The 14,547-nt window shown below is 34.1% G+C and overlaps 1 protein-coding gene across 8 annotated transcripts in view; it reads right to left on the bottom strand.

Moving 5' to 3' along the window:
* Window positions 1-14,547, bottom strand: part of Zasp52 (Z band alternatively spliced PDZ-motif protein 52) — a 195,600-nt gene that overhangs the window by 40,734 nt on the left and 140,319 nt on the right. For 5 of the 8 annotated variants that reach the window (XM_069815454.1, XM_069815458.1, XM_069815459.1 and 2 more), the window contains exons 5-7: window positions 14,034-14,134; window positions 4,176-4,359; window positions 207-395 (exon numbers count right to left, since the gene is read on the bottom strand). In XM_069815454.1, coding sequence (XP_069671555.1) covers window positions 207-395; window positions 4,176-4,359; window positions 14,034-14,134 — 474 coding nt within the window. Of the gene's footprint in view, window positions 1-206; window positions 396-4,175; window positions 4,360-5,380; window positions 5,541-9,286; window positions 9,456-14,033; window positions 14,135-14,547 lie in introns of all 8 variants that reach the window. The other 3 variants (XM_069815456.1, XM_069815455.1, XM_069815461.1) reach the window with 3 other exon arrangements.

Here is a 14,547-nt window from a genome sequence, read left to right as displayed (position 1 = left end):
AACTGACACATGATGGGACTCCTACATCGTATAGCCAGCATGACGCCAACACATGACAACACAAAGCAGTACTACAATGGACTTCATAAAAATCTAAAAATCCGGAACCCATTCATAATTTTTAAAAAAACTAATCTGTTATTCCAAGCAAGCAACAATATCACATTAGTTTGTGTTAGTTGCACATGAATGAACAATATACTTACGGAGGGATGGTGATAGGATCCAGATTGGGTGCTGGAGGATTTTGCCTAGCCACCAGTTTGGCATGGATGTCGCAGTACAATTTGTTGTTTATGTTGTAGTAACCGACATTCTTGAGAGATGTTCCACATGTTGCACATTTGAAGCATTCTACATGCAGGTTCTTGTCCTTGATACGCACAAACACACCACTGCAGACCACACAGGAAGGATGTGTTACGACAGATTATACAGTTACAGGAGAGACAGCCAACCAAAATGCCCACTTTCACTTCTCAGTTTTCATTTCATTTCCCTGCGCGATTATCTGTACAATTATCGTACTTTGTTATTTATTAGACAATCAGGATAGTCAAATTCTATCAGTTTAAGAGAATAAAGACATTCAAAATTATTAGAAAACAGATTTTTATATATTGGTACCAGTAGGCTATTCATGTTAAGTACCCGATTCTGAAGCAAGTGGTGTAGACCTATAGAATGTGTGTTATTCTGTTATTCTTTAAAGATCCTTATGACTTTTAAATGAACGCTTGTGTAACTAATGTGAGTTATTTCTATAGAAGAATTTTTTTTCTTTAAAATTTTAAATACCGTATTTTCCATTTTTCAGAACATATTACTTCTTTTTTTTTTTCTCCACAATTATATACCGATTTCAGTCCATTGGGAACAAAATCTCTCTCTCTTCTTGGGTTATTTTACGACGCTGTATCAACATCTAGGTTATTTAGAGTCTGAGTGATATGAAGGTGATAATGCTGGTGAAATGAGTCCGGGGTCCAGCACCGAAAGTTACCCAGCATTTGCTCGTATTGGGTTGAGGGAAAACCCCGGAAAAAACATCAACCAGGTAACTTGCCCCGACCGGGATTCGAACCCTGGCCACCTGGTTTCGCGGCCAGACGCGCTGACCGTTACTCCACAGGTGTGGTGGGAACAAAATTGTGAGTATAGAAATAACATAATGGATAATAAATTAGGCTATCATTTGTCCAAATTTAAATAAATGTTAAGAAAATTAGAAGTAAGTTTGTACTGTACTGTATAATCATAATATACCGGTAAGTACATTATTGTATGCATTTTATTATCGCGTTCCTTAAATTTAAAGTTACTTCCTTCAGTATTTTAAGTGAAATATATATCAAATTTACATATATCGTGTATTTAAATTTTGAAATTCACTAATCTTGTTTTATTCATATACTTTAACTGTACAAAATATCTTAATGTAATCCCAATTGCAACTTTTCTGGCACTTCTTAAATGTGTCCCAAGTTTTCTAATATTAAAGTTGGCCCCTTAAGCAGTGATTTGATAAATCTGAATTTATAAAAATCTACAAAATAATCTTCATGAAACTGTTGTTGTTGTTGTCTAGTGCCTTGCATTTGGCAATGAAGCCATTAGCAGTCGTGCTTTCCAATACTTTTGAACTGTAGTTTCTTCTGATCTTAATGCTTCACAGGTCTGCAAGTGGTCTTCATTCATTTCTGCTGGATCGTTACACAGGACACATACTTCATGAAACTGTTCACTAACATTTTTTCCTTCGTTAGTGCATTCATGACACATCCAGATATTTAACAGAAGAATTTCCAAAAGCAAAACAACTTCACTTATTAAAATGAACTTGACTTTCATTAACTTGTGAGACATTGAGTCTTCGTGAAGATTTTCATATACGAGTAATAGTCAACTTGATACCAGCACTTCTGCATTGTTTTTCTCTCTTTCTACATAAGAAAAATCCAAATTTTATTTACCGGTAGGTATATAAGCGCAATATCATGAATTAAATCATTCCTGTATTAAATCATTCCTGTATTTAATTCAATTTGCATTTTTTACTTTTATTTAGATTCAATTTAATAGCCGTTTGATTTCTTGCAGCAAATGTAATGCAATAAAAATGGACTATAATTTTCTGTTCCCATAAGCTTGGGAGAAACTAGAGATCATAGAATAAAACTCAGCGAACACTATAAATTATTTTTTAAGCTACCAGTACTGAAAGTTCTGCAAGAGGAAAAACTCAATTGTTTATTTCTTTTCCGCACGACTTCTGTTAACACACAATCCAACCTCACTGTCAATTTTCTTTGTAACGTTGTTCTTGAAAAAGTTAGCATTCTGGTTAGGGCTGACATTTAATTGTGATGTGATAGGGAATACAAACTTTTCTATTACAAAACAGAAAATTACAGTACCAGGTACTCTGGTAATGCGGAAACAGTGACAAATTCATCATACAATTTGTGTATATGAGTGAATAAAATGTAACATACCAAAAATATTAATATAATAATTATGGAGTATTGGAATACAATATAGGCTACATTTATATATTTCATGTAATACATTTTATAACATTATGGTATCCAAATACCTGAAATGGGATAATGATTACATAAAGTTTGAAAAAATATATGAAAATTTCAAAGAATCTACCTACTGGAGTGTTTGCAAAAACCACACTCAAAAAATAAAAATTCCTTTCATATTTAAATATGAAGGTCAAAAAATTTTAAGGTTAAAAAAGTACTCAAAAACTCAAAAACTTGTGCATTGTACACATGCAAAAAAAAAAAAAAAAAGAAAGTGCTAACAAAACTAAGTAGACGCACAAAAATAGAAGAAAAAACGTCACAGATACAAAGTAAAGTCTTCTAAAGTCTGAAATAATAGCTTGCGGAATTACAGGACAGCTATAGAGAAGACTAAGCGAATCAGTTTAAGAGGCATGACAAAGAAACAATACAGAGAACCAATCACAGCATTAATTAAAAGCAAGATATTTTGCAGGACAGTTTCCTAATTAAGAAGTACTTCGAAGACACTGAGATAGAAAATAAAAGAGCCTCCGCATAAGAATTCATTATTTCGGAATGAATTCCTAATCGAAGAACACATTCGAAGCAACAGAAATGTTTCTGAAAACACAACTAGTAAATTCAACAGACAACACATTTGAAATAAATTAATTTAAGATAATATATCTAACAAGTACCACAAATCTAATTAAACTATTAATAACACAGCAGATTAAGCGAGCTTGAAATTATACATCACATCTCACCATTGAGCAATAGACTACCAAGATGCATGTCACAATACGCACTACCGGTATCTCTCAAAAAGGTTTTCTAAGTTCTATGACTAAAATTACGGACTCCATAATATTACTATTAAAATATGGTATGTTGAGTTGTGTAAAGATTTCGTAAGAAAGTTAAAATGGTGTAAAATTATTACATTTCATATTATTAAAATTTTACTCTGAGGAAAACATTGCACCATGCGTGACAGGAAAGTGTAGAGATTCATAATGAAAAAGTATGTGGAAGTAGGATTATTTCATACAGACCTCACGAAGGAACAATGGACATCGAAATGCCATTTTTTATATACCGTGTGTTTTTCTGGGTGTAGGACATAGAGATTAAACATTGCTTTGAGAAACCTATGCATAAAACAATGAAGAAATAACTTAATCAGTAGGCCAAGTTTAGAAATTAGCAGGCTTTGACAATTTGTGAAACAAGAGAACATCAGACTTCGACTTAGCAATCATAAATGATATTCTTTTGTTTTACAAATTGTCTAAGCCTGCTAATTTCTAAACATGGCCTACTGATTAAGTTATTTCTTCATTGTTTCTGTACATACGTTTCTAATGATAATGTTAAATCCCTATCTCCTATACCCGGAAAAACACACGGTATAATTCTTCAATATGTTACTTTAAGTATGACTCAACAGCTGGTCTTCTATAAACACAATGTCAAGATATAGTATTTATAAGAGAACCAGAACAAAGCCATAAAGTAACAATTCGGAGAATTAAATAGACCGACAAATACACGTTGAAAATATATCTGAGACATGCTAGAAGAACAAGATGCAGCCACAACGCTATTCCTCCATCAGTCAGCGAGTCAGTCAACACTAAACTTCCTGTTACTTACACAATGCCTCGCTCGCAATCCGAACACTTGGTTGTGTCCGATGGGAAATTTGTCGGTAGATGGCTGCTAGGAGCAGATGATTGAGGCAATTGTTGCGCCAGAGGTGTTAGGGGGCGAGGGGAGGTGGCTCGTCCACCCACAGCATGGCTGGAGGTGGCGAAAAATGACGTGCTAGATGATAGGGCTGATTGTTTTGATTACGAGAAGCCCAGAGAGTTATGCGATTGAAGATGATGAAAGAAACAGAAAATCAGAGAACTAAAGATGCAGTCAAACCAAGTTATTAATTCCAATGATTAGGAACATAAGTAATAAAATAAAACAAAATAAAAATAAAAATTAAACTGCAGCAGCATCATCTGGCGGCTTTCTGTAGTTTCAGTAATTACTATCCATTAATTAAGGTCCACGCTGAGTTTTGTGACAGATTTATCACTAAGTGCATATAAAAGAAAAGTTCACAGCAATAGTAGCGTTTGCTCCTGATATCGAAACCATAATTTTAAAAAATGCGTCTCTGGGATAATATTTTTAGTTCGAAGAAAAATATTGAATGCAGAAGGTACCTTATTACTGGTACTTCTGAATTCTAGAGGAGAATTCTGATAATGAATTAATATTTTACGTACCTGATATCATATTATTTTCAAAATATAATTTTAAGTTTACGTAAAATTAATAGGATTTATGTTCATAAAGTAGTAGGCTAGTATTACCGGTAGGCTACTTTCTTTATTTAGATTGGAATATTATTGCATATCTTTTTAAGTTCCTCTTTAAGAAGCAACTGTTGTTTCAAACTGTTTTTTTTTCCTGAAGCAATGTAACATAATTAGGATCTATAATAAAATTATTAATAATGTAAATAAACCATTTCAATTTTTTTTCAATCACTTACTTACTGAATATACTGTCTGGAATAACTTGGAAAGAACATAGGAGCTGCATAAAAGAAATCAATTCCATTTCAAGCTCATGTAAGAAAGGATAATATTTTAATGTTTTTCACATTCAAGCCCCAATTCTAAAGAATAAATTAAATTTTCGTCAACAATTTCCTACCCATCATGCCATTAAATAATATAAATGTTGCCTCAAGAGATATGCTGACAATCTAGAATGGCATTAATTAATGGACAGTAAGAATCATCCTGGAAACAAAAAGGATTATCAGTTACCATTCCTATTTTCGTGGATCTACTTACACAATCAAACGCTCACAATCAGCACATATATTCTGTCCAGGGGGCAGAACCTTGAAGGGGTCGTCGTGGGGGGTTGTAGGAGTGGGCTTGGTCTCGGGGGCGGATACATGTCTCAAGCCTGTCGCTGGAGGAGACATGACTGGGCCCCCTACTGAAGGTTCTAAATGGAACACATTACAATTAAATATCCATCCACACAGCACCATGTATTCCTAGGACTGAAGGGATAGCTACTCGGAAGTATAAGAACAGAACGTCAAGAAACTGGAACACAGAGCAATATCACTCACATCTGTAACAACGTATTTCTTTATGCTAAAAAAATAAACTTAGATATATGAAGGGATCAACTGGCACCATTCGCTTTACATGTTTCTATCTTTTACCATTAAAATGTGATTCTAAACATATTTATCGTTTGTGTATTATTTACAATATTTTCTTTCACCCCAGATTAAGTATTTCAAACAGTTAGGGCAAATAAAAATTTATATTTGTTTTTATTCCGCTATATATTGATCAAAGTTGGCATAAATGCTGTGTCTTGAACAGCCCTCGAAAAACTTATTACTGTATCACATCAATTCATCAATGAATTTTTCAAATGCCATGAAGAACTGAAGATTACATTGATATTATGAAGCATATCTTTCATGATGTTGAAGATCACGTAGGTATTCCTATATGTAATAATGTTGAATATGTGTATCTCACAGAATATTATATTTTAAGAATTTTAAGAATTCCACTATGATACATAAATTTTAATTTCATTTCCTTATTGACTTTATTGTACGTAAGTTAAATATATGTTATCTTTTAATTAAACATCTGAAAAATGAGTGCATTTTCTTTTCCGAAGTAAAACATATCAATAAATCTCGACAATGTGCCAGTCAACGCCAACATACATTTCACAATTGAAACACAAAGGTTCTTCGCAATTTTGTCCATAATGGACATTTCATTCCGATTAGTGCAGTATTTATATTCATTTCAATTATACTCGAACAATTTCTATGAGTTCAACTAACTTAAACTAAAACTAATGCATATTCTTTTGAGCAGTAAAATAAAAATCCATCGATAGAATGTGAAATAGAACCAGGTACAGAATTCTACACGATCTGCAAATATCAAATCCGAAGTAACGGTACTTCAATATGTTGTTATTCATTTACACACATCCACATATAGTCCAACCTGCACGCACACACACACAGATACTATCCCTTTGTCTATATACAGAGTAGACCGTAAGTAATGCCATTAATTTCGGGGAGATTTTTTCTGATATTTCATATAAAAAAGTTGAATACAATTTTGCTCTTTTTGCCTCCTTTTCGAGATAATGTTGTTTTATACGAAACATTTCATAGCGTGTTTGAGAAAGCCATTGATTTAATTTCCAATATGCTCAGTCAGTTTAAGAGAGCAGTGTATTATGATAATAATTGATTGAAAGAATTTTAGTTTTGACCTTTAAATATGCAGAAATTTGATCCGATGTAACTTTTCATTCTGAAAAGGAATTTTAAAATATTACATTTGTTCGGATCAAATTTCTGCACATTTAAAGGACAAAACTAAAATTCTTTCAATCAGTTATTATCATAATATATTGCTCTCGTATACTGACTGAGCATATTGGGAATTAAATCAATGGCTTTCCCAAAACACGCTATGAAATATTTCGTATAAAACAACATTATCTCGAAAAGGAGGCAAAAACGAGCAAAATTATATTCAACTTTATTATATGAAATGTCTAAAAAAAATAAAATAAAATAAATAAATAATAATAACTCCCCGAAATTATAATGACATTACTTACGGTTCACCCTGTAAGTGTATGTGTGTGTCCCCCACAGAAAAAAAGCATGTTCATAGGACTTCAAAACGTATAGTTACTTCCAAGGAACTAAAATTTCAGTTTTTTTTCTTTATAAAGGAGTTGTTGAATATCGAAAATGCTAATCACAACTGCTAAATATTACGTACATTTAAAATTGTTCTAATAAATTATAACAATATGCAGAATATAAATCATCATATAAAAGGGCAAAATGGAAGGAGTTCGTAAAAAAATAGTTTGAGAAGTATAGAAGAATATTCAGACTCAAATAAGAGATAACCACAAGCATCCTAAAAGGGTTTGAAACTGCGACTTGATGAGATTAAAAGCAACTGTTGTGAGCAGGAGGGTAAAAAAAAAGAAAAAGATATCAAGTCAGTACAAATTATAAAAGACAAATTGCTAAAGACAGGAAAAGGCTGTCAACCTATTAAATTTGTAGGCCTATATCGTTTACAAAAACTACATGTTACAATAACTAAGCACGTAAAAGGAAAGAAAGCAACGAGAAGAAAGATGTATTTCCTCATTTAATGAGGATTTCAGACAAAACATAATGTGAAAAACATATATACGACCTTCATTCCCGTCTTTCAGGTCAAGTACGTCCAAAAAATTAAATTAAACAAAATTATAACTTTGCATTCCAACTCGTAACTTAAAAACTGTTTGGCACAAACCTTACATTCATTCCCATTCATTTAGGCAACCAAACGAAAAAGCTTACAAATCACCATGCTCCCAAAATCTATCAGTAACAAAATGGTAGTGCAGGAGTCACTCTTCAATAATTACTTTCAGGAGTTCTTGTCTCATTTTCAAGACAGAAATAAACAATATTATCAATATTATATAGTAAATGCAGCCTCATCAGAAAACATCAAGACACAATTATGTTTCTACCAACAAAATGAGCTGAAAATGGAATGTTATCGGCTGTAACTGATTATGGCATTTCTGACAATTTTTTTTATAAATGGCGTTTAATATTCAGACCATGGGTGGCCAAACGCCTATAGAACCAGGAGATATTGCACTTCTAGCATGCTTTGCTAAGGTCAATAACTTTCCATATAAAATAGGAAAAACGACCACAAGAATATGCACTGCGGGTTGCTTAGGCCAGAGGTTATCTCGTAGGAGTTACAATTGGACATCTATGTTCCAGACAAATTATATGAATAATACATTTCAAAGCAAAAAAAAAAAGTTTCACACCATGTTAAATGACAGGGAAATCTTTAATTTTGAAAGGAAATTGAAGAAGATTAAAAAACAGTTATCTTGAAATAAAACTCACTATAACAGTGTTACTAGACTTCATATTTGTTTTCATTTGTTAATGCATTGAATAGAACTTAAAAGAAGATTTTATGGTGGATTAAGTTAAACATACTGATGTGTATGAGTGTTTCATCTATCCATTTAAGTCTCTGGGTGTGTGTATGTATGTATCTAATGCCTATCCACTTCACTTGCGTGATTCGGGTTTCGCATATTGCAGATAGATGACAGGACTGTGCCCCATTTTCAAGTTGCACACCACTTCGGCAGGTCACACTATGCATGATGCGTATCTGTGGAGAGTCATGTCGTGTACGAGGGTGAGTGTATGTGTAAAGTGTTCGTGTAAGTGTAGTGTAGGGAATGGGTGAGGATGGTGATGAAGATGAGGAAGGGAGAAGGGGAAACCCAGTGCCGGCACATAGCCTACTCCTACCAAATAGCACCAAGGGGTCCACTAGTCTCTGGATGTCTCTATCAGCATTTGTTGGGGGAGGGGAAGAAAAAAAAAACAAATCAATAATAAGAGCTTGTGAAGATTAAGATCTGTTGAAACTGCATTTATAAAAGTTCACATAAATACAATACAGTAATAAAGAACATTGAACATCATACTAAAGTTTACATTTCCATAAGCACACTACACTGGCAAATGGAAGCAGCCTTTTTGGTCTTCAGTTTTGCTGCAAGGGGCAATGCTAGAGACATGCTCGTGAGATATAACACACTGAGAACAAGGTGAACGGTGTGGAAGGATTTCCACAGACCAATTAAAGCAATAGCCACTTTCTTCTTCGTCCTTGGAAGAGAGGATCTTCAAGCCTAAGAGACCGACAGATGGAGGTATAGGTGTGCGTGGTGATTCTGGAGTAGTCTCTCGCTTCCTGGGACGTGATTTCGGAATGACGAGACGCGTACGGTATCCTTCTGGGGGGCCTGTGTGGCCCAGGAACTTGTTAAACTTAATTTGTAATAATATATTTAACACTATGTTACCTAAGTTAAGAAAAAGTTCCCTCCACTGACGCCAGAAAATGTGTAATATAAAATCAAATCTCTTACAACGTACATATCTGTAATACAACTTGTCCCAATGTCACATATTTATTACATTAGACTTCATCACTCTTACCTTTCAAACTGTATTTAACAGTGGCGTAGCATGAAATTTTGAGCAGAGGAAGCTAATTCAAGTTGTCTTTCATGCAATATGAGAAAACGTATTACAAAAATAAAGTCTTAAAATAAATAGTTGTCAATGTCAAGTCAGCAGTCGAAGATTGGTAGGAACCTCATAAGTAACACCAATAAGGCATGACCTCAAATGGTTCGTAGTAAAATATGATTTCACGATTTACACATATCTCTAACAAATAGACACGTATAGTATAACTTTAGCTCACTTCCTGTAATAGTTAGAGAAATCACACTATTAACGGACAATAGATACAGTATTAGTATCATTACGTAAGTATGTATCTGTCTTTTGGTTATGTCCTTCATTGACAGCAAGGGAGTCGGTCATTTGTTTTTTAGATCACACTTTTGTTCGTAAGTCAGTCTTGATAATAGAATTGTCCTAAAAAAATTCAAGTAAATTGGTGTCAGGAACTGTTATTTCACTCATTATTTACTATATCAGCCACAATGCACACTAACACTTCAACTGAACACAACTGACGAAAAGGGATAACTCGGAAACTACTTATTTTCAATGTCAAAGCTAGCTTCTTGCGAACCTTGCGACCAGGATAATTTAGTTAGAAAGGGATGGAAAATCTGCGGGGTGGGTTACACAGAAGAATGAGTGTAAGAAACCAGTCTGCTTGGAAACTGGTGTGTGCAGGCTTCTTGTTTACTGCTGCATCACAAATCATCCTGAGCTGCCGCATCACAATATTAACGCGTAAATATAAATTCTATTAAAATTAATAAATAATTTTGTCCGTAGACTGCAGGTTTATTATGAAGTTATCATTAACTGGAGAAGCTGAGCTTTTAAGCTTACATTGACGCTACGCCACTGGTATTTAACAAGATACAGTCACGACTCTGAAGTATACACTCCATTCACTCTTAGAATAGGTCCAAGTGTAAACAAAACAAATTGTACCCATCTGTCAAAAATCAGGTCTGTACACACCAGACCAAAAATAAGTAACTATATCCTGTATAACACATACTTCTTCTCCGTGAGTAGAATATCTTGCGGTCAATGGCACATGGTTCATATTTACATTAGGACCCAAATAAGAGCGGACAGACAATAATAGTATCTGTATGCATATACAAAATGTACAATCCATTTCTGTCATCCAGTTTAACAGAAAACATATACCGGGTACCTAATAGTAGGAACTTAAAACAAGGTAAAATACAGTAATATACACTGTCTGGTTTTAGGACGTGAATGATTTAAAGAAAACAAAACTTCTATTAGGGGCGTAATTTTTATCACATAGTTTGAACTGAAATCATACAAAAACTGCTTAATATATTTCTGTGTGTTTCTAGTAACAAATCACTTTTCAGTACCGGTATGGAAAGATAGGTGAAGATGACTTTTTTCATCAACTTTTTTAATTTGAAAGGCAAATTTCTTGAAAGATTTCTGTTGTACAACTATTTGTTCATTCAGGTCACTTTCAAAATTGAGCTTGGTTCAAGTTAGCAGTACCGCTACTCTTGTTATATCCAAGTTATTAACTGTATTTGGAGAGTTATTGTTTAGTCTACATGGTTACAAAAATAACTATAAATACAAATTCCTTTTAAAACTCTCTCATAATAATGTGGATTCAGTGATAGAAATCATATAACATTTTCAAGAATTCATAATTTGTCAGAAAGCTATTACATAATTTACAAATTCAGAATGTATACCGTACATCTCCCAATTTCGTAAATACTAGTAGGCCTACATATTTATATTAACTTATGCACAATATCGACCAAGAACCTTTGTGTTCCAAATTGATCGTTAACTATATAATATTATGAGCAAAAAGCAAAATTACTCTGAGAGCAAAATATATAATTTCAGTCATAAATTCTTATTATATTGGAGTTCTTCACCTTTGAAATTCAACATGGAATGTTCTGAATTTTTAGCATTGACGGTATTAGTAAATAATATATAACTTCCGTAGCACGAAATCAGCATATAAAGATTGACATATGTATGAAGAGGCATTGCTGCTCCCCTAAAAGAATTAACCTTAATTCCAATAACCACGTTTGTTTATTTTGTTATTTTTCCAGAGAAACAGAGAATGACTGTCTCTCCTTCCATTCCGGCTGATCCTTGTCTTTAATTCATTTCTCCCTCTCACCCCCCTCCCGGGTTTCCCAAATAGGAAATTCAGAACACTTCCATAAGTTATCTAAATACATGCGAATTGCAAATTCAAGTCAGATCTCTTGCAATATTGCTGAAATATGCCACAGCGCTTTCATATTCTGTATATACCTCCATGTGTATGGTGCTATTTTTCACAAATGCAACTTTTCTTATACTTACATCAAACTATAAATAATTAAACAAGTTAAAAGAGGATCAATATTATTTAATTTTAAGTAAGTAATCAACGAAAATTACACAGTTTGTAAACCATGACTGCCCATATGGGGGGACGGACACCACTCGAGTAGAGACTTGGGCACCATGGAGGTTCAGCTCGATTTTTAGATATTTTTAAGAGGAGGAAAACACAAAATACTTACAAAACTTTTTTATATGAAAGAAGAATTGTTTAAAATCACACATTATTGAAATAGGTCTACTGGTAGTAATTATGTTTCCGACAAGTTTTAAAAAGGGGGCTACTATTGAAGGGTTATTTCCTTCTTTCTGTAATCTAATAAAGTTTTCTTATCTTGTTATCTTAATACTGTGTTTAAATTATACAATTTCAACATCCATTAAAAATATTGGCGAAAGTAGGCCTGAGAAATGTTTGTGAGGGTCCCCACAATTTCTATGGGCGGCGCTGTGTAGACTTAAAAACACAAACTTAATACTTAGAACACTGTATGTGGTCATCACGTTAATGCCTCTAGCCGTTGAAGCTGATTTACTGAACCAGATTACACTACTCAATGTAGCTCGACACATGAAGACTCTACCCAGCATGCATTCTGTGATGTCAGTCCAAAGCACGATGCCTTAGACTACGCAGTTATGGCACAGATACTTTGTTCATGATTAAAAATTAATACAGACAAAATTGTATGTTTAACTCTTAGTAGCACAAGCCATCTCATTGTTATTAACAACACGGTAAATAGGGAGAATGGAGAAAATTGAAGAGTGGAAACACGTCAATTCATAATCTGGCTGTCCAGAGCAATTTGTGAATCGATTCCACCGACAGAATAGTCACCACAGACCCTGCACATCCTGCCAAGTAGCCAAAGGGGTCTCGAAGGAGATAGACTTGTTAATGTTTAAGATTATACCAGCGCGAAATAATTAAATTAATAATTTGATGAAATCCATTTTAGTAGTAGTAACAGTAACAGTCGGCAGTAAAAGGCGGTCAAAGCGTTGTGCCGACCACACCACCTCATTCTAGTGCCGAGGTCATGGAAAGCATGGGGCTCTACCTCCATGCCCCCCAAGTGCCTTCATGGCATGTTACGGGGATACCTTTACCTTTTTTTTTACATATTTCCTTATTTATTTGGGCGGCCGGGTAGCTCAGTTGGTAGAGCAGCTGGCTACGAACTGGAAGGTCCGGGGTTCGATCCCAGGTGGTGACAGGATTTTTTTCTCATTGCCAAACTTTCAGAACGGCCCCGAGGTTCACTCAGCCTCCTATAAAATTGAGTACCGGGTCTTTCCCGGGGGTAAAAGGCAGTCAGAGCGTGGTGCCGACCACATCACCTCATTCTAGTGCCGAGGTCATGGAAAGCATGGGGCTCTACCTCCATCCCCCCCAAGTGCCTTCATGGCATGTTACGGGGATACCTTTACCTTTTTTACCTTTACCTTTAATAGTAACAGTAGCAGTAGTAATAGTAATAGTACAAAAGTTTTGTGCTCTCAGCTCAGAGATGAACGGTCTTTCAGATATGTATTGTACAATTTAGAATTATTGTGTTTTATGTTCAGAAAATAATAAAATTTTTATTGTGTTGATTCTTAATTAATTTGTTTCTGGTTTATCTTACATTATTATTCTTGATGATTTTGACCTAGTAATGCAATCTTTGAAAATAACACAGCAAAATATAGAACTTTGTATGCCCTCGACCCTTCTTTACTGACTGATGGTCGGTCTTCCAGGTATCGTCCATATAATTAAAATTAGAATCTATTCTCTTATTAACAATTATTTGGTGAACATGTAATCCAGCTATGTAATTATATTCATGGTTGTTATATGCAAGTAAGAGATAAATCATTGCATTTACGAATAAGCACCATAAAATAGTAAATGTACATACAGAGCATCAAATGGCTCAGCATCCAGTAGTTGGAGGTAAGAGTGGCACACATCTGCTCTTTCTTACCTGGCTCTGGGTCCCTAGGTTCGCTGTCGATCTCCTGTACCATTTTAAGTACTTCACTATTGGCAGCATTGTAGATTCTCTCATTTTTCTTGAAATTTACTCTGTAAATACAATAAAGTGCTATGTAGAAATTGCACATCTTCATTATTAATTTATAAGTGATGTTACTTACATTTCATTTTGTAATGAGCAACATTTCAGTTTCACATCAAAAGGCAACCATTCTTGTAAATAATGTAAATTTATCCGTATAAAAATGAACTGTGTGCTGAAAGTAATAATTTTCTCATATTGGCTTGAACCATAATCCTGACAGGAGAATTTAGTATTTGACTCTTCAAAGAAGACTAATGAAAATGCCTGTACCAGTGCAGTACTATTTGTCTATTTTTTAAATTAAATATGGAGGAACAGAAGCAATATAATGCACTGCTCTGTGTGTATATGACAGATGTAAGCTAATGCACATTTTTACTACAGTTAATTCCCGATTTACCACGAAAATCGTCTGTAG

Source organism: Periplaneta americana, chromosome 16, assembly GCF_040183065.1.
Source record: "Periplaneta americana isolate PAMFEO1 chromosome 16, P.americana_PAMFEO1_priV1, whole genome shotgun sequence".
In the NCBI taxonomy this organism is placed as follows: domain Eukaryota; kingdom Metazoa; phylum Arthropoda; class Insecta; order Blattodea; family Blattidae; genus Periplaneta; species Periplaneta americana.
This window is presented reverse-complemented; position numbering and strand designations above follow the sequence as displayed.